The sequence below is a fragment of the Sciurus vulgaris genome (genome assembly GCF_902686455.1).
Source record: "Sciurus vulgaris genome assembly, chromosome: 2".
In the NCBI taxonomy this organism is placed as follows: domain Eukaryota; kingdom Metazoa; phylum Chordata; class Mammalia; order Rodentia; family Sciuridae; genus Sciurus; species Sciurus vulgaris.
In genome coordinates, this window is record NC_136462.1 from 51,267,969 (window position 1) to 51,285,941 (window position 17,973).

Consider the following 17,973-nt stretch of genomic DNA (forward strand, 5'->3'; position numbering starts at 1 on the left):
GATGTAACAACACTTGCCAACTACAAAATGGCTGATAATTAATTTCCCTCCTCCTGGTCTCCCACAAGAATCCCTTTTGTGTCCCACTCTAACTGGACATACAGAACTAGGGGTTCTGGGGAATATGCCTACACTGAGACATTTCAAAGCCACCAACTCTTCTCAGTTCCATTCTATTGCCAAGAACTGAAAAGCACCATAGTAATCAGTGAGCCTCCTAGTTGTATGAAGCCTGTGTGTACATCCTGTGGAGAGGCTAAAGGATCTCTAAATCATTAATCCTAATGTTAAATTTCATATACAGCTTCTGTGGCATCACTCTCCTCTAGTTCTTCAGAGTTAGCCCTAGAGGAGGCCATGCCACCTGGCTTTCTGGGCCATACACAGAACTGATCGCGTGTTCTTATGGGATCAGATGGTCTAACATTCGATTCTAATTTGTTCTCCACCTCCATAATTTCTTTTCTCCTCTTCTCTCCATTGTTCCCACTATTTCAGCCTTCCTCCTTTAGATGCTTCCTCCTAGTTCAGTGTCTCAGCAGTCCTCTGCTCACAAGACCATGTTTTCTACACACTACAAGACCAAGTATTCTACACACTCTTCTTCCTTCCCCCTCTTCTCTCCTCCCTCTGTACTTAACTCATCAATTAGCCATTAACATGTTAAAGTTCTTTTTTTTTTTTTTTTTTTTTTTGAGGTGCTGCTGAGGATAAAATCCAAGACCTTGTGCGTGCTAGGCAAGTGCTGTACCACTGACCTATATACCAAGCCCCTATCATTTGCCCTCTACCACTGACCTACATACCAAACTCCTATCATTTGTGGGTGGGGGCAATGGGGCGAATAATCAAAATTATTGGAAAGACATCACTGTGTTGTATTTCAAGACCTTTAAATTTTTTCACAATATGCCCCTAGAATCAAGATTGGCTATCAGTCTTGGAAGATAGATTTTGGAGTTGAAGCCAATTGCAAGCTTTATAAATAGTGCATCATTTGCTCTTGGGATTCTTGATAAGTGACAACTCAACTAAGATAAGGTTTCCTTTCTCACTGAATATTTTTTTCTTCTGTGCTCAGATGCACATAACTGGGGTCAGCATCATCAGGGTCTTTGTATTATTCCTTTACGTGTATCTGTACATATCATATAGTGTAACGAATACCCTTTAGCCCATCATTCAATCCAAGGACCAGAGTACTGCAGATAAGTTGCACCTATGTGTACACTCCCACATAGTTATTAATCTCTATTACCAGACCCAGTCTTATCTTTTAAATATATAATTAGAAATGGGAAGAAGGCAATAATTCTAAATATAAGCCATTTATAAAGACAAATGTCATTAAAATGATGTACCCAGTAACAACATTCTTAGAAAAATCACAGAGAGAAACTATATAGAAGATATAGTGTATGCATTTTTGGACCTTACATAGGCAAGATATGCCATTAACATTATTGACTACTGGATGAAATTTTATGGAGGATAGATAGATAGCAGAGATAGAGATGAACATTCCTGGAAGAGAGGACAACTAAGTTAAGAGAGGAAGAGGAGGAGGCCAGTTTTGTGTTCATTCAGAAAGGTTGGGAACAAGTCTGGAGTAAGAGCCTGTAGCAGCAGGTCTGTCCTGTAGAGATTAGGCTCTGGGCCCTGGGAAAAGCTCATGGAGAAGGTACACTAATCCCTCCACCCCCACTGCCCTTGGTGGCCTCCTAGGTGGAGTTCTTGCCCATGGAGGAAGATGCCCAGGGATAAATGGGAGGAGAGAAACTTCATCCTGTCCTGATAAGGTCGGGTTTGCCTTTGTAGCCAGCAAGGTAAAATTAACGTGATTTCAAGGTCTTCTTTCCTTCCCCAAATTGTTCCCACTCTTCTCAACATTACCGAAAGTTCTTTTAGGTATAGTATTTCATTTGGCAATGAGAAATAAAAGATTTAAAAGGGAAATCTTTGGTTTAGATAAAAATTTAATATGAGTGAATTTCAGTGAATTTCAGGATAATGCGTTTCTGGTCCTTTCTAGCCTTTAGAGGAGGGACAAAGAGGAAGTTGTCACCTGGGAATGGGCCCAGGAGACAAGGAAAGTGCAGAACACAGAAATGCAGACTTCACCACACTTTGCCCTCGTTGTCTTCTACTGGGTGCAGATGATGACAGTCTGGGTATTGAGGGATTTCTGTCACATACTTGCAATGGCTTTAAAAAGCCAACTCACTTAGCATAATGCTCACTTAGCAAAGTGTGCTCATCACAATTTTGAATATTCGCATCTTTATTCAAAGCTGTACATTCATCCCTTCCTCAGACCTGAGCTGAGGACACCACCTGTCTCCAACAGAATTTGCTGCTCCAGCAAGAGTCCCAACATTCAGAACAAATCCCTGGCTTAGGAGATTCAGGGATACAGGGTCACTTGAAATACTTGAAATTCAATTTGTTAATTATATATTGCTAGATTAATAGAAATTTTTTCTTACATGTATGAAATGTTATGATTTGTATAAATGTCATTAGGAAAACATTTGAAATGATAGATTTTCAAATTTTTTATTTTAAAATTAAAAACAACGTATTTTACGGTAATAAGAAATTTTGAAGGAGAAATGTAGTAAAGCAAAGAGTACTACTCTTGTACAATAGCAGCTCCTAATCTTAATCAAGAAATAGATCCTAAGAAATTAAATTCCTACCATACTGGATGCCTTAAGTACTGCTCTGGGAATCTCATCTTATCAGGAAAATTTGCTTTGAGTTGCTTTCAAATCTATTCCCCCCACGTTGGCTTGAAACATCACTGCAGTTCAAGGTAGGGCAGGGCTGAGCAGACCCACAACTAGTGGGCAGGAGCTCAGCAAGCTGCAGCTCACAACAGGCATGTCCTGCACATTGTTCCATGTGTGACTTCAGTGGCAGGTTCTGTGGTCACCTCGAGTAACTTGCCCCTGCTTGTGCAAGCGTATCACAAGCTTTTCTTCAAAATGACTGCACAGTTATTTAGTCATTTACAAAATCAGCCAATTCCCATGGTGAGATTTATTTCCGTGGGAGTCAAATCTAAGGCTCTAACTAGCAGAGAGAAAACTGTTGCCATGGAAACCATTCCTATTTTCACTAGGCTGGAGCTACAGTTCACTTGCATGGAAATGAATTGACAAAGATGCTGAGGGAAAGGATGAAAAATATCAGATGTAGCTTCAATTCACTTTTCTGAATAATATTGATGATCATTACTAATTATATTGCAAATGGAAATTAGCCCATAAGTACTAGATCCTAACAAACCTTTCAATACTACTATGGAAAAACCTTAATCTAATATAAATACTATTTAAGATATCCCAAAGAATTTCCTTTTGCCAACAAAGATGGTCAATTATTAGAATAAAATTCTGTTTTAATTCTCAGAGTAATTGAAGCAGTGGCAGTAAAAGGGTGAGTTATGTTAAGGGTAATTATTTTCCTTGTATTCTATCTTTGTAAAGATAAGGAATTTGTGGTTCACCATCATTATGAAAGGACGGCATGCCTCTCAAACTCATAGTCAAATAGAAGGAACAAAGCATACCTACCCTCAGGTTCTTTTTGTTACAAACTTAGCCATCATGAGTTGGCTGCAAAGGGCACCTGCCTGCATATGACAGGCTTTGTGGCGTTTGTGCCTCTCTAAAGATGGGACACTTTTCAGGGTGGGTTAAGGTAGGAGCAGAAGGTGGCATGTATCATGCAGTTCTGTACTCCATGGCTCCAATTGCTCCTGTTCCCCCAGAGAACAGCTGCTTTTCAAGTAGATATAAATAAAATCATGTCTCGTGGGAGGGCACACAGACCCCACAGGTTAACAGTTGCTATGTCACTAGGTTTCACATGTTTCTGGGTATCTATAACAGAAGAAAAGCTGGCAGCATAATGTGGGGAAGTCTTCATCACATGTAGCAGCAGGTGGAGGACTCCCCAAATCCAGTATTAAAGAAAATTGAGTGAAATATTTCTATTGGTTTAATTATAAATGACTTGAGGGTTTTGTGGATATCTACTTAAATTAAGAGATCCATTTGGAAAAATTAAGGTTATCTGAGTAACCAAATTAACAAGCTTAACTATGTTTAAGAATGTATTACAAGTTTACATTATATATTCATCCTTATTTTATGTATATTCTCTTCTATGCCCGTGGAGTATTTACCAGACACTTTCATGTGCCTGCATCTATCCACCAAATGATGATTGTCAATTTTTTTTTTTTTTTTTTTCGTACTGGGGATTGAACCCAGGGATGCTTAATCACTGAGCCACATCCCCAGCCCTTTTAAAATATTTTATTTAGAGACAGGGTCTCGCTTAGTTGCTGAGGCTGGCTTTGAACTTGCAATCCTTCTGCCTCGGCCTCGTGAGCCGCTGGGATTATAGGCACGGGCCACTGTGCCCTGATGATGATTGTAAACTTTAAAGAGTAGAAATTCTGTGAACCAGACACTCTGACCACCAAAACCAGTGTCCATGAATTTTCACTTCCTCTCCATGAAATTCCTGAATTTTCCAGTTTGCCCCCTAAGTCATTCTTGGTGGTGACATCGGCCTTGACGATAGTCATTAGCAATGAGAAAAAAAACTAACTTGTTTAACAAACAGACAGCACTCTGTGTGCCAGGACTATTTCAGAGTGCTTCACAAATAATAGCAATGTGAATTTATACCTTCCCTAGGAAAAGATCATTAAGATGCTTTGAAAAAAATTGTTCTCCTCCCCCAACACTGGTCAATTTTTAAAATGTGAATTATTAAAAATGAGATTCTGTTCTTTGCCCATCCAGTTACAAAAACAAATATAAATGTGTATCATTGATAACATTTGAAGTGAGATACACAGGAAAGAATTACTCTTACCACCCTCAGCAGATGACTCCTGAGAGGGACAGTTTGGTAATGTGATTTTTAAAACCCTCCAAATATGAAAGTTTGTTGATCAAGCAATTTCACTTCCAGAAACAGGAATAATCAAGAATATATCCAAATATTTACAACAAATTTCAATTCAATACTTTTCAACAAAATTAAAACAAATAAATATTCTGAAATAGAGGAGATTAAATAAATAAATCATGACATCCTTACAGGATGATCTTCTATTTTATCAGTTAATAGCAGGAGTTCTGGATCTAAACTGCTTGGGTTTGAATCACTGCTCTGCTCTTTAACAGCTTTATGAGTTTGGGACCACTTAAATTTTCATATCCTGTTCTATCACCTATAAAATTTATTTTGAGAAAAAAAGATGAGATAATATATATAAAGCATTGCAAGCAGTGCCTGGTACATGGTAAATATAATCAAAACATTTTATAGCTATTAAAAGGTGGTTGTAAAAAAATAAAAGGTGATAGCATATTTAGATAGATGGAAAAATATTTATAACTTACAAGATGAACACAAAAGTAGTTTTCAAGACAGTAGTCAACATACAATACGACCCCAATTTTGTTGATATACATTATATAGAGACTGAATATCTGTATATAAATATATACAGGGTTTCTATTTTTCAAAAGATGAAAAATAGGATATATTATCAAAAAGAATAAGTTATTTCTCAAATAAAAATCTTGCCCCAGCTAGCTAGATTTCATTGGACATTTGCAGGGTAAATGATAAATCTATTCTGTTTTAACACTTAATATTTGAGTCTCCAGGAGATCACAAAGCATTTCTATATGCAAAATATTTCTGTGGTCTTTTCACTTTATCGCATATATTTCTAATAGCATGTTTTTAATTAGTTAGCAGAATGCCTTTATTTGTGTAACTGAAATTTTCTATCTAGACAACTGAAAAGTCATGGATCCCAAATCTGTTTTGCTTATCCCAGAACTGTTCCCTGGCAGTATAAGACAGATCAGAACACTGTACCACGGGGAAGTCCATGGAGGCCCAGTGTGACATGAAGGCAGTTAGAAGGAACTGCAGAGCAAACCATTTTCTGGAAAAGGACTCAGAGTCTGCTGGTTAGTACCCTCCAAAAGAGAAGATAGCATATGTAAAGAGACAGTCTATTCTGTAGCCCATCTCCAGGATGTAAAACCCAATATTTACACAAAGCCTTAGCCCTAGGAAGGCATAGTTTTATACTTGGTAACTGCCTAACAACACACATATCAGGGTTTAGAATATCCATAGAAAGGCATGTTCTCTGCAGAACCCTGGGCAGAGAGGTGGTAACCTCAGAGTCTGCACCCCTGCTGCTTTATTAAAGTTTCATTCCTTCAATCACAACAATCACTGCATGAGTTCTTTCACTATTTTCAGCCTTCTAAGTGATAGGCACAGACATAGCCAATCAATTTTCACCCAAGACACTAAATATTGGGTGAGGTGACAGTTTCTTTTTGCTGTGCCCTGAGGCCAGAAAAATCTCCCTCCATCTCATTGCAGAAAAAAAAAAAAAAAAAAAAAAAAAAAAAAACTGCTCTGCTGATGTGTGTCTCCAGTTTGAGGGCTTCCTGTCTAAGGTATAGGAATATTTTATGTTTGATGGATCATAGCCGTGCAGAGTATCTGTGAAGGTCAAATTCTGACTAGAATTGGCATTATCTTGCTGGTAAAGGAACTACTTTTCATTTTCCCTGAGAGGTAAAGAAGCTGCATTTCTGTTTTCAAATATTAAAATATCCTATATTTCTCCTTTGTCAGAGACAGAGAGAGAACTTTTTTTTATTACAGCTTTATAGATAGATATACATAGTAGTTAGATTGAGAGAGAACTTTTAAATAGACATTATTAAGCTCAGAATGGTGACCATTTCAGAGATATTATGGTTCCTGAGGGAGTGTGTCTATTTTCTTTATCATTGTTTTCCAAGCATGAATCACTGTGTTTCATGGTCTTAATCCATAAATATTGGTTAAATGAATAAACCATGAGACAAATCATAATTTGTATTAGTTCTGCTGCAGTAACAAACAATCCCTAACATTTCAGTGGTTATTCAAACTAAAGTTCATTTCTTGCTCATGAAGTATGACTGGAGGCAGTCTGAGGTTTTATTCCATGTATCTTTTGCTTCTTAGGCCCATAGCTGCCCATTGGGAAGTGCCCAATGGATGAGTTGGCTTATACCAGCTTACAGCTCAAAAGAGCTGACATCTCTCTTAGCAACTCCAAATTCAGTGATGTCATGTTTATAGCATAATATCAACTATGTATTTACGTCATAAAAATTGACAAATACTATAAATCAAAATTAGTTTTTATTTTATTTATTTATTTGTTTATTTATTTTTTTCCACACACTGACTTGTGTGGAAAAAGGAAGAGAAAAAGAGCTGGCAGAAAAATCACAATGTCTCTTTAGGCTAACAAAAGTCCATGGCCAAGGATGACAGTAAGGCAGAACTCATGGTCCATCTTCAAGGGGCACAGTAGAGAACTGACAGAGTGGAGAGGGAGCAAATAGTTGTGAGCAATATCACGTCCTACCTCAATGTTTGAATAACTGTCATTGACCAAACCCCAAATCAGGACATATGATATGACAAAGTGTTTCAATGTTTGATGCATGTGTATTTTAATATTATTCTTACATAAATAGCCCATATATTGAGTTCTTAAAATATGCTCCACATTCTATAGAACTTTCTATATATGATTTCATATAATCCTGAACATCGTCCTATGATGCAGGTACTCTTATCATCCCCATATTTCAGATGAGGCAACTGAAGCTTAGTGTTTTTGATAAGTTGCTTAGGAATGAGTAATTGTTAGTGCTCTTGGTAGACACACCTGTAAGAATGTGAAGAAACCAAGATTGAGTAGAGGGTAAAGCTGATGTGCAGTGAGTGTCCTAACCAATCTTCAGGGGGTTCTGCAGCTAGGATGGTCCTTCAGCACTGCCCCCCAATCAAGGAGGAGGCCCCAGCCAGTCACTGGTCATGGGATACCCCTGTAAGTGGATAAGCCTTCAGCAAGACAGTTCCGGATGGCCAACTAGTGTGCTCTAGCAGCGGCTGATATTCCCAGCAACTGGGAGAAGGATGCATAGCCTTAGGAGGAGATTCTGGGCAGAACACCACAGTATCTAGTACAATTAGGTAATGTGTCCATGATCACACAACTAGTAAAATGCTGAGATTTAAACCCAACTCTGTCTGACTTTAGCCTGTCCTTTTAACTTTGATGCTATATTGGTCCCCATTGCCCCATCTATCTGATAAAGTTGCTACCATCTGATAGAATAGTGACATTTGTACATTTATAATACATTTTTTATGATTTAAAAATGAGTAAAAATAGGTTATTTGTGTTGAAATTATTGTGGGAAAGGAAGCAAATGGGACTATGCGTTAGCTTTTGCTGTGAATGTTTGTGTGCTTGTGTATAGAGATCTAGCAATGAAGAATGGGAAAGGGGATGGGTAAAATCCCCTTGGGTTAGGTGTGTTAGTAAAAGTTCTCCTTCTTTCTGCCTTCCAAATGACTCAGAGCCAAGTTCACAATGAACGTGGTGAGATTTGCTTACTATAGAGGTGTGCCAGCTAGGCAGGGGACTTGCATCCCTAGTAATGCTCCCTCACTTGTCCTTCAAGTTAACAGCTGCTGAGAGGCCAGCTCATTGCCTGGGATTGGCCCAGTTCTCCTGGGTCAGAGCCAGGGTTAGCAAGTGTCAAATTGAAACAAAGCCAGACACTAGTTAAGCAGTAATGATAGATCTTAATAAATAATACACTGTTACAGTAGAGGAAAGAGTCCAGCATGAACTGAACTCAACTTCCATTCATACAGGGGTGACTCAGCATTTTATTTGTTGGGTTTTTTGTTTGTTTTTGTGTTTGGGTACCAGGGATTGAACCCAGGGGTACTTAACACTGAGCCACATCCCCAGCCCTATTTATTTTTTGTTTTGAGGCAACGTCTCACCAGCTTGCCTGGGGCCTCACTAAGCTCTGAGGCTGGCTTTGAACTGGCGACATTCCTGCCTCAGCCCCCAAAGTTGCTGGAATTATAGTGTGCACCACTGCGCCGGGCTGACTGGGAATTTTAAAGGGAGAATGTGGAAATAGGGAGTAGGGTGAGCAGGGACTCAGTATAGCCAGAGAGGTGAAAAATTATAAGAAATAGGAAAGAGGGGGTTGGTCCATGTGAAACTCATCTGCATTTGCTGATGGATGCTTATTGAATTTAGGTTCCCACCCTCCCACAGAGACTGGGAGATAGGGGCCCTATCTTCAGTAAATTTTTTTGACAACCTTGAGTTTTCTCAGGCAGGCACTTTAAGTGGACCTGGGTCCAGCCTTGGAATGTAGCCTTGAGCTGTCAGACACTATGTTAGTGTTTGTTCAAGTCTGTATAGGCCAAGATTTGTTCAAGTCTTTATAGTCAAGAGAGGGCTCCAAGGAGCCTGGCTAGGTTTTTGGCAAGAAGAGAATCTTTGTCACAAGCAATCAACAATAAGTAGCATTTTAATGGACAAAATCCATACCCATAAGACCCTTCTAACACCATTCTCACCCCAAACCAAGAACCTCCCTGTACTCCACCAATGAGACATCACACATATGCACACATTTATACTCTGGAACTCACATTCCTGTGCACTCATACACATCCACATTTACATACACTTACATGTAATTTCAACCACATGCATAAATATATATATACTTACATACTCACACATATACAAATTAACACACACACACATACCATGTCCCTAGATTATTGCTTCAATTCCCAGGCCCAGCTTCTCAATTTGTAGATCACAACCCATTCATGCCCCAGCATGCCCCAGCTCTGCTGCTGGTCTTAGAGTTTAGAATCCTCCAGGCAGACTGATCTCTGGGGATTCCTATCCATCCACTACCCAGTGAGCTGGGGTTGAGGTGGATCCAAGATCTCTACCACCAGAGAAACCAAGGTGAGATTCCTCCATGGGGCAGGAAACGTGCAAGCAGAAAGGATGAAAATTTTAGCTAGAAGGGGAATCAGAACCCATGGACAGCTCACCTTGAAGGTTCCCAAGCACTTGTCACTTGGTTCTTTTTTTTTTTTTAATATTTTTTAGATGTTGCTAGATCTTTATTTTATTCTTTTATTTATATGTGGTGCTGAGAATCGAACCCCATGCCTCACATATGCTAGGCAAGCGCTCTACCACAGAGCCACAGCTCCAGCCCCGCCACTTGGTTCTTATTCCTTTACTTCACTCTCCACTCAACCCAGTCCCTACTCAAGACCTCAGGCCAGTAGGTGATAAAGTCAGTTCTGAACCCCAATCCCAAGCTTCTTCCTTGTTGCCATGATACCCTTCTCTTTGACAGGATTCTTTTTCAAATTCACCAAAACAAAAACAAAATCAAAAACTTCATGCAGGAAAAGGAAGCTGAACATTTCACAGGGAACTAGTCATGCTATAGTTTATATATTGTCTGGCAATCAAGCATGATCAGATCCCTGCATAATCATTCATGAGCTCTCATCAACTCACCATCTCTGCTTTTACATGCTTACACCATGGGTTATTTTTGTTCCTTTCTTTGGGATTGTGGAGCAAAAGGCATGATTTGGGATCACACTAAGGTTTGTTGTGTTCCATGTGAGTAGAAACACCTCAGGCATATCTTCTCCAAGCCTCTGCAATTGATAGAGTGGTGATTGGGATTAAGTAGAATATACATTTAAAGCACCCGTTAGAGTTCCTAGGTCATAACAAATGACCATTATAACAACTAGAGTTTCTTGCTTTTATTTTTTACTTGTATAATATTGGTCATGAGAGTCAAAAATCAGTATTTCTTCAGAAAAATAAAAGGTATTCTCTTAGGCACCTTCTTTTATAATCCCATTGCATCAGTGACCACTTTCCTCCTGTGTTTGGTGTTTACCTTGATACGTGGAAAGGAGGTGGAGTGGGCTCTGGCTCATGGGTCCAGCAATGCCTGCAGTACCTGATCAGCGTGCACTGTGATGGAGAACCAGAAGCTGCCCCACGCCTTCTGGGCCATCGAGCAGCTGTTGTGTATTTGCTGCCTCACCTGTTTCATATCAACTCTCTGATTGATCCCTTTTGACCTGCCCTTTACTTGTAACTTCAGATCTCAGACAACCAGGAAGTTTCATCCAATATTAGTAGTAAATTGAGGGGAAAATGACAAATGTATGATTATTACAATGGAGTAACAGGGGAAGAGCCAGTCTTCTTTGGGGTCGTGCTTAGCAGCATGGCTGCATGCACATGAAGTAAGAAATTGGTCAGGGTGGATTGAATTTCATTCCCCTTTGTTGAGCCTAAGAAAGGGTTCTGGAACATCTTCGGTGGTTGCTCCAGGGTTGGATTCTTGATCTTTCTCATAGAAACACTTCTTTTGGAGGCAGGGAAAGCCTGGCTCAGGGTGGGAATTAAAGGGAAAGGCATGCAAGGAGAGGAGGAAGAGATGGAGTTCTTTGTTTCTCTCCTTCAAGCTCCAGCAGCTTGCCTTCTTTCTGTGAGACCTTCGTTATTCTGAGCATGCTCTGAGCCGAGAACAACTTAACTGGAAACCTGTCTGTGCTTCTGCGGCTGCATCATTTTTCCACTCTCATTCACTTTCAGACACCTTTGCAGAAAATTAGAAAATGAATATCTAAGAACTCTGAAAGTCACTGTAGAGACATTATAAACACCTGTAGAACCATACCTTCCTCCCTCTAATGACTAAATGTGTAGCCAAAGACACTGTAATGAAAACACACACTACAGATTTGCATCTTCAGTGCTCTAGTGGTAAATTTGCAAGTCTGCTCTGTGGTCCTGAATACAGAACATTTCTGCAGCACAGATCAAGAATTTAAAGGTTTCTAGGAAACCAGATCAATCAGTAATAATGTTCTTCTATATCAGATATAGCTTCTGAATGCACTCAAAAGACTATACTATGAAAGCAATGCACATATAAGCCCTTACCAAAAAGGGCATTTTCTAGTGATAAATAACTTTCCAGGATTTTTCATTGTCTCCTGATCAATTTCTACAAGTAAACAAAGCTTAGAAGAAAGGTTTCTAGACCTTTATCTTATAATGCAGTTGTTTATCAGATACCAGAACAATCATTAGCCAGGTGAGGGCACTAGTACTGAACATAGACACAAAGAAAGGAAACCTGGGAATAAATTGACTTTTGCAGTTCACTTATTGCTTTGCCACATAAAATCCTGGATGAAACCAGCACTTGGTCTACTACTAAATTTTTTTTTTCTAAGTATATAGCAACACTTGGTCAACAAACTACATGGGTATCAGGTCTGACTTAGATACACAGACACAATTATTCATAAGGTTGGAATGTAAGAAATCAGATAGCTCCACCTCTGTATAACCAAATGAATTTAACTTCTGTACTCTTGCTTCCAAGTGTGGTTACTAAGGCATACGTTATAATAAAATGGGAAGAAAGCTGTGATTGCTCAGCAAACTTTTAACCATTCACAAAAAAATAGAGAAGTATGAGTTCTAAATGAAACAACATAAACCATATTCTCATTTAAAATGTGTCTCTCATTTTATTGCCGCCCTCCTAAATGAGACCCTCTCTTCCTCCTTTATCTCCTGGATTCCTGAAAATAGTTCTTGAGGAGAAAATTAACCCCTAATGATGGTATAACTGAGACCCAGTAAAGAATTGAGTAGGCTTTTTGCAACTATAGGCTCACTGTGTGCTTTTTTTTTTTTTTTTTTTAACTCAGTTGTGTTGGTCTTCCCACCTAGTAGCATAAGTGATAGAGAGTATTCTCCAACAGATCCTGTTCCAGGAACCAATCCTTTGAATCCCTCCAGTCAACAGGCATTCATATGAGCAGTGATTGAGAAAGCAAGTAAGAGTTAATAGAAGTCAACATGTATTAATCATGTACCCTGTACTGCAGACCAGCAGGGTTCTGGGCTTTAGATATAGTATCTCACGCAATGACCACAACACTCAAGAGTAGTACTATTCTCATTTTATGGTGGAGGTAAAACTATGTATAAAAGGTTGCACAGCCAGTAACTGGCAATATTTATGAGGTCTGAATAGTTTCTTTAATCATACCCTGTATTAGCAGAAGGTTTCACACAGATGAATGCATTCACCCCTCACAAATCCAATGGTAAAGCATTATTACTATTCTCATTTTTTTCCACTGGAATCATTCAGGCAGAGCAAACTTTCTCAAGGTCACACTTGGTAAAGGAGAAAGCCAGAATTTTAACCCTTTCAAAGCCTGTTCTTTCTACCATCCCATACTGCTTCCTCCCAGCATTTGACATGCATATTTTTAAAAGTCACTACCCAGTCTGTATTTAATAAGGCAAATATAAGAGAAAAACATTCACAGGACCAAGAGATTTAAGATTCTGTCCTTTCACTGAAGAAAAAAAAAAAAAAGAAGAAGAAGAAGAAGAAGAAGAAGGCAGGAGTGTATATAAGGCATTACATTGGCAAGGAAGAGAAGAACAGGGTTTAGTTTTCCAAGGAGGTGTTTTGGGAAATGGAGTCTGTCACAGTGTGAGGGACAGAAGGATATACCCAGGCTACATGGAGGAAGAATTCTGTATCAAGTACAATGCTGGAAGCAAGGGAAGACTCTGGTACAGGGACTAGAGTTTTCCAAGAAGCTTGGTGGTGGGAGGCTGCAGGCGCTGGCTCAGCTGCTCCAAGATGCCATCAGGATCCAGGCTCCTTTTCTCCCCGTCCCTCCACCCTTACCACAGGAACCTAAATGTTTTTAGGAAACCAGATCAATAAATAATAATGTTCTTCTATGCCAGATATTTATAAATATGATCAAAAGACTATCCTATAATAGCAATGCACACAAATCCTTACCAACAAGGACATTTTCCAGAGATAAATACCCTTCCAGAATTTTTCACTGTCTTTCCAACAGAGCTTACTTCATTCATTTGCTATTCCACATGCCAGTCAGAAGACATCACAGCCATCGTAAAGTCAGGAGCCAAGGGAAGAGGCTGCATCAGCCACACTGATCTCACGTCAGCATGCCCCCAGCCGACTTCCACTTCCATTGATCAGCAATGTGTACCATGGCCATCCCAGCAGACAATGAGGCTGGGAGAGCAAGTACTTACCTGGACACATTGCCTTTTCAAGGGAACTGCATCTCTGTAGGGACAGGGTGGTGTGGGAAGTCAGAAAGGGAGCAAGACTTGGTTTGGAGGCTGGTGTGGAGAGGAGTTAGGGCAACAGGGCTGTCCGTGGAGGAGGAGGGGGACATTGACGGGAAGAAAGGGGGAATGACCCTGCTTTTTATCTTTGTCATCACATGTAAGTGGCCCCAGAGCATCATACCAGAACCTTAACCTTTCTTCTTTATTCTATTCTTGTCTTTCTTCATCCTTTCTGCTCCAATCCCAGATCAAAGATAGTTCTTTGGACTAAGGAATGTCAGTAATAATCAGATCATCTGACTCACTATTTTGTTTGTTTATCCTTAGCAAATAATGGGTATTAAATAAACAATCACTTAATCAAGATGAGGAAATTCTAGGTATATATCAATTAGTGAGGACCTTTGACTGCCAAGGCCAGAAGTTTTTACTGTATCAGAGGAGAAACCCCTGAGGAGCCACTGGAAGGAGCCTGGACACCATTGTTAATTGAATCTGTTTTAGTCAGCTTTGTTCACTGCTGTGACTAAAAGGTCCAACCAGAACAATTGGTATTAATCCATAGAAGATTGACTCCATTCCTCCAGGCTTGAGGTGAGGAAGGACGTCATGGTGGAAGAGAGTGGCAGAGGGAAACAGCTCACATCATGATCAGGAAGCAGAGAGAGAGGTCTCCACTTGCCAGATACAAATATATATCCCAGAGCCATGCCCCCTATTCCCACCTCCTCCAGCCACACCCTACCACCTCAGTTACTGTTCAGTTAATCCGTCTCAGGGGATTAATTCACTGATTGGCTTAAGACTCTCACAACCCAATCATTTCTCCTCTGAACCTTCTTGCATTGCCTCATACATGAGCTTTTGGGGGACACTTCACATCCAAACCATAACAGAATCCACATGAACCAATGTCAGTTCAATGACCTAAGCTCAAACAATAGGAATCTGAGCAAGCTGACAACTCCTGGTCCTGGGGTCTTTGTCTCTGAAAACAACTATGTGTGGCCTTGTGTGATTCCAACTCCATGCTTTCCTCTCTTCTCTCTGCAGAGTCAGCTCTCCCAGGCACTGAATGGATTGTCAGACCGGGCGAAAGAGGCCAAGGAGTTTCTGGTGCAACTCCGCAACATGGTCCAGCAGATCCAGGTATGAGCATCACCTGGGACAGAAAGCAGAATCCCATGGGCTAATGTGTAATTGTAGAGGTATCTGTTTTTTCTCCTTTATTTTTATGTGCTCTGGGGGAATTCCTATTTTTGCTTCCTGTCCTGTCTCTTTTATACATACAAACACACAGAGAGAGCTTCCAACCTGTCCCTTCTTGAGGTGCTTGCCTTTTGCCCACAGGCAAGAGACAGCCTAGGTTTGCAAGTGGTTCCTGTCTTTCACACGTAAATCCTAATTCTCTACTAGTGTGTATGCAGAGGGAGGACTATTATTTTGTGAATTCTGGTTGTTATCACTGAGTTTTAAAACTCTATACATTCCCAAAACACTTACAGTAATCACATCTTATTTAACAGTAACAAGTCACATTTTCTATCTTTTTTTCTTCCTTTCTTTCCTTTTTTCTTTTTTCTTCTTTACATTCCCTCTTTCTGTCCTTTTATTTCTTCTTTCTTTCTTCCTTTCCCATAGAATGGCTTTTCTTCCACTTGGATACTTGGATACTCTCCAGTCCCTTGGTGACTATATTTCAAATTTCTTTATCTGGACAAAATGATCAGCAGGTCATTAAGCATTTGAGAACTCATAAATTCTCTACAGTTTTAAAAGGGAGAAGTCATAAAATGCATGAGTCAGTAAAATAATGAACCTGTGCACTGTTTACCATTTTTATGTTTTGAGGTTTGCCTCACAGAAATAACCTAAGCTCCGGCTTCCAGTATATTGGCTTTCCGGTTTAATATTTAACCCATGTCAAGGCAGAAATGAATTTTTTTAAAACATAAGCCACCCTTTCAAAGCATTACACACTGATTTTGCCCGTTTTTTGGCATGCATGCCTGTGTTAAAATGTTTGATTCCCTAACAACCCAACAGTTTTGTACACTTCCTTCTGTTTTTCAAAGCCATGGAATTTATCAATCAGTCCTTTCTTTGCTTTTGCTGGCATAAAATGTGCAGCCCCAGGCTTGCCTCTTTCTTGCCTCTTCATCAGAGCAAAGCTTTCTTTCTGCAAGAAAAAAGTGACAGAGCCTTCAAGGGAAAAGCTCCCTCCCTCCCAACCTCCCCCAACTATTTCCCTGCATGGGGCATAGAGAGCTCTTAAATTCTGTTTTCAAAGGATGTTCTCTGAGAACTAAAAAAAATGATTACCATGAAAACCAGAATTAGCATCTATACGAGCCATTGCTCAAGCAGTTACTAAAGCATACCTTATATGAAGAAGATCTTGTGTTTGAAAAAATTTACCAAATACCTATCAGTGGATTATTATACAGACATAGTTCTTCTTGGCTTTGAGAATAAAGTTTGTTAAGCTAAGCTGTTCCTTCCTTGCTAGTCCCAAAATATTTACAGTTTACTCAACTGGGTGCTATTTTTAAGAACTATTAATGTATATGTGAGTATTTACCTTTCATTTGCTATAAATTATCATTTTGTTCAGATTATGGTTTAAGAATCAAAATTGCATATATAACTTATTAAAAAGATGATTTTGACTAAATGCCTATTTTTCAGTGAATTGCTTAAATGAAAGACATGTATAGATTTAAATCAAGTAAAAATTTGATATCCTGCATTTAATTAAACATCATAAGGAAGCTGTAATACATTTAACACATAATTACCTTTCCAGACATGTTACTTCATACCTGATGTTTACAGCAAAGTGATCCTGTTATAAACATTGATTGTTCTTCACTATTCCATTCCCTAATGAAACGGAGAAGAACTTTTGCCCATTATTCTTATGAACTTCTGTTGTTGTTAGAGTATCATTTAATGTTGAAGACCACTGCATCCCTGTCTTCTTCCTTCCATAGAATTTAATGATTCTGTCTCCTGCATTGACCATACCTGACTCCTCCTGCTTGCCACCCTCCACCACACAGAACTGAGCACATGTGACTCACTGAGGGACTTGTGTGCCACTCTACAAGTTAAAGCTTTATTTTGCTAACTATAATCCAACCTGTGGAAATGGTTTCCTTTTGATAAAAATTTAAGTAATGAAAAAATTTTTGATCTACATTTAACACCATAGAATCCAGTTATTTTTAAAAATACCACATGTGCTTGGTGAACAGAGTCCATTTCCACTCCCTTTATCAGGATGCCTCATCTACATATGAATGAGGGAGCTGTTTTCTCTGGCAGCTTAAGTCCTGAGAAATGTGCTTTCTCACACAGGAGAACAGTGTGGAGTTTGAGGCCTGTCTGGTGGCCCAGTGTGATGCCCTCATTGATGCCCTCAACAGAAGGAAAGCTCAGCTGCTGGCCCGTGTCAACAAAGAGCATGAGCACAAGCTGAAGGTGAGCACTGTGCTAGGCAAGAGCAGAAAGCCCAGGAGCCAGGCTCCCAGGGGCCACGATGGACAAGCTGGGAGAACTCCCTGCCTGGACAGAAGGGCACAATACACTCAGCACTGTGGCCTGGCCCCGAAGCAGCAGGCAGTCCTGTCATTCACTACTAACTCCTTCATTTTCCTAACCAGTGTTTGTTGAATGACAGCTTTGGGTGCAGAAATAATAAAATAAGTTTAAAACCCTCCCTTCATGGAGTTTATATTCTTACCAGTAGCAAGAAAAGTAAAATTTGCATTATGTAAGTTAAAAATGCTGAGGGGGAATGGCAGAAAAAGGAGGTGGTGAGTATTAGG

General features: G+C 39.6%; 1 protein-coding gene across 11 annotated transcripts in view; it reads left to right on the top strand.

Moving 5' to 3' along the window:
- The window catches only part of TRIM9 (tripartite motif containing 9), a 96,271-nt gene that overhangs the window by 32,333 nt on the left and 45,965 nt on the right, over nucleotides 1-17,973 (top strand). For all 11 annotated transcript variants that reach the window (XM_079130205.1, XM_079130196.1, XM_079130195.1 and 8 more), the window contains exons 2-3: nucleotides 15,197-15,292; nucleotides 17,504-17,626. In XM_079130205.1, the coding sequence (XP_078986331.1) occupies nucleotides 15,197-15,292; nucleotides 17,504-17,626 (219 nt within the window). The remainder of the gene's footprint in view (nucleotides 1-15,196; nucleotides 15,293-17,503; nucleotides 17,627-17,973) is intronic.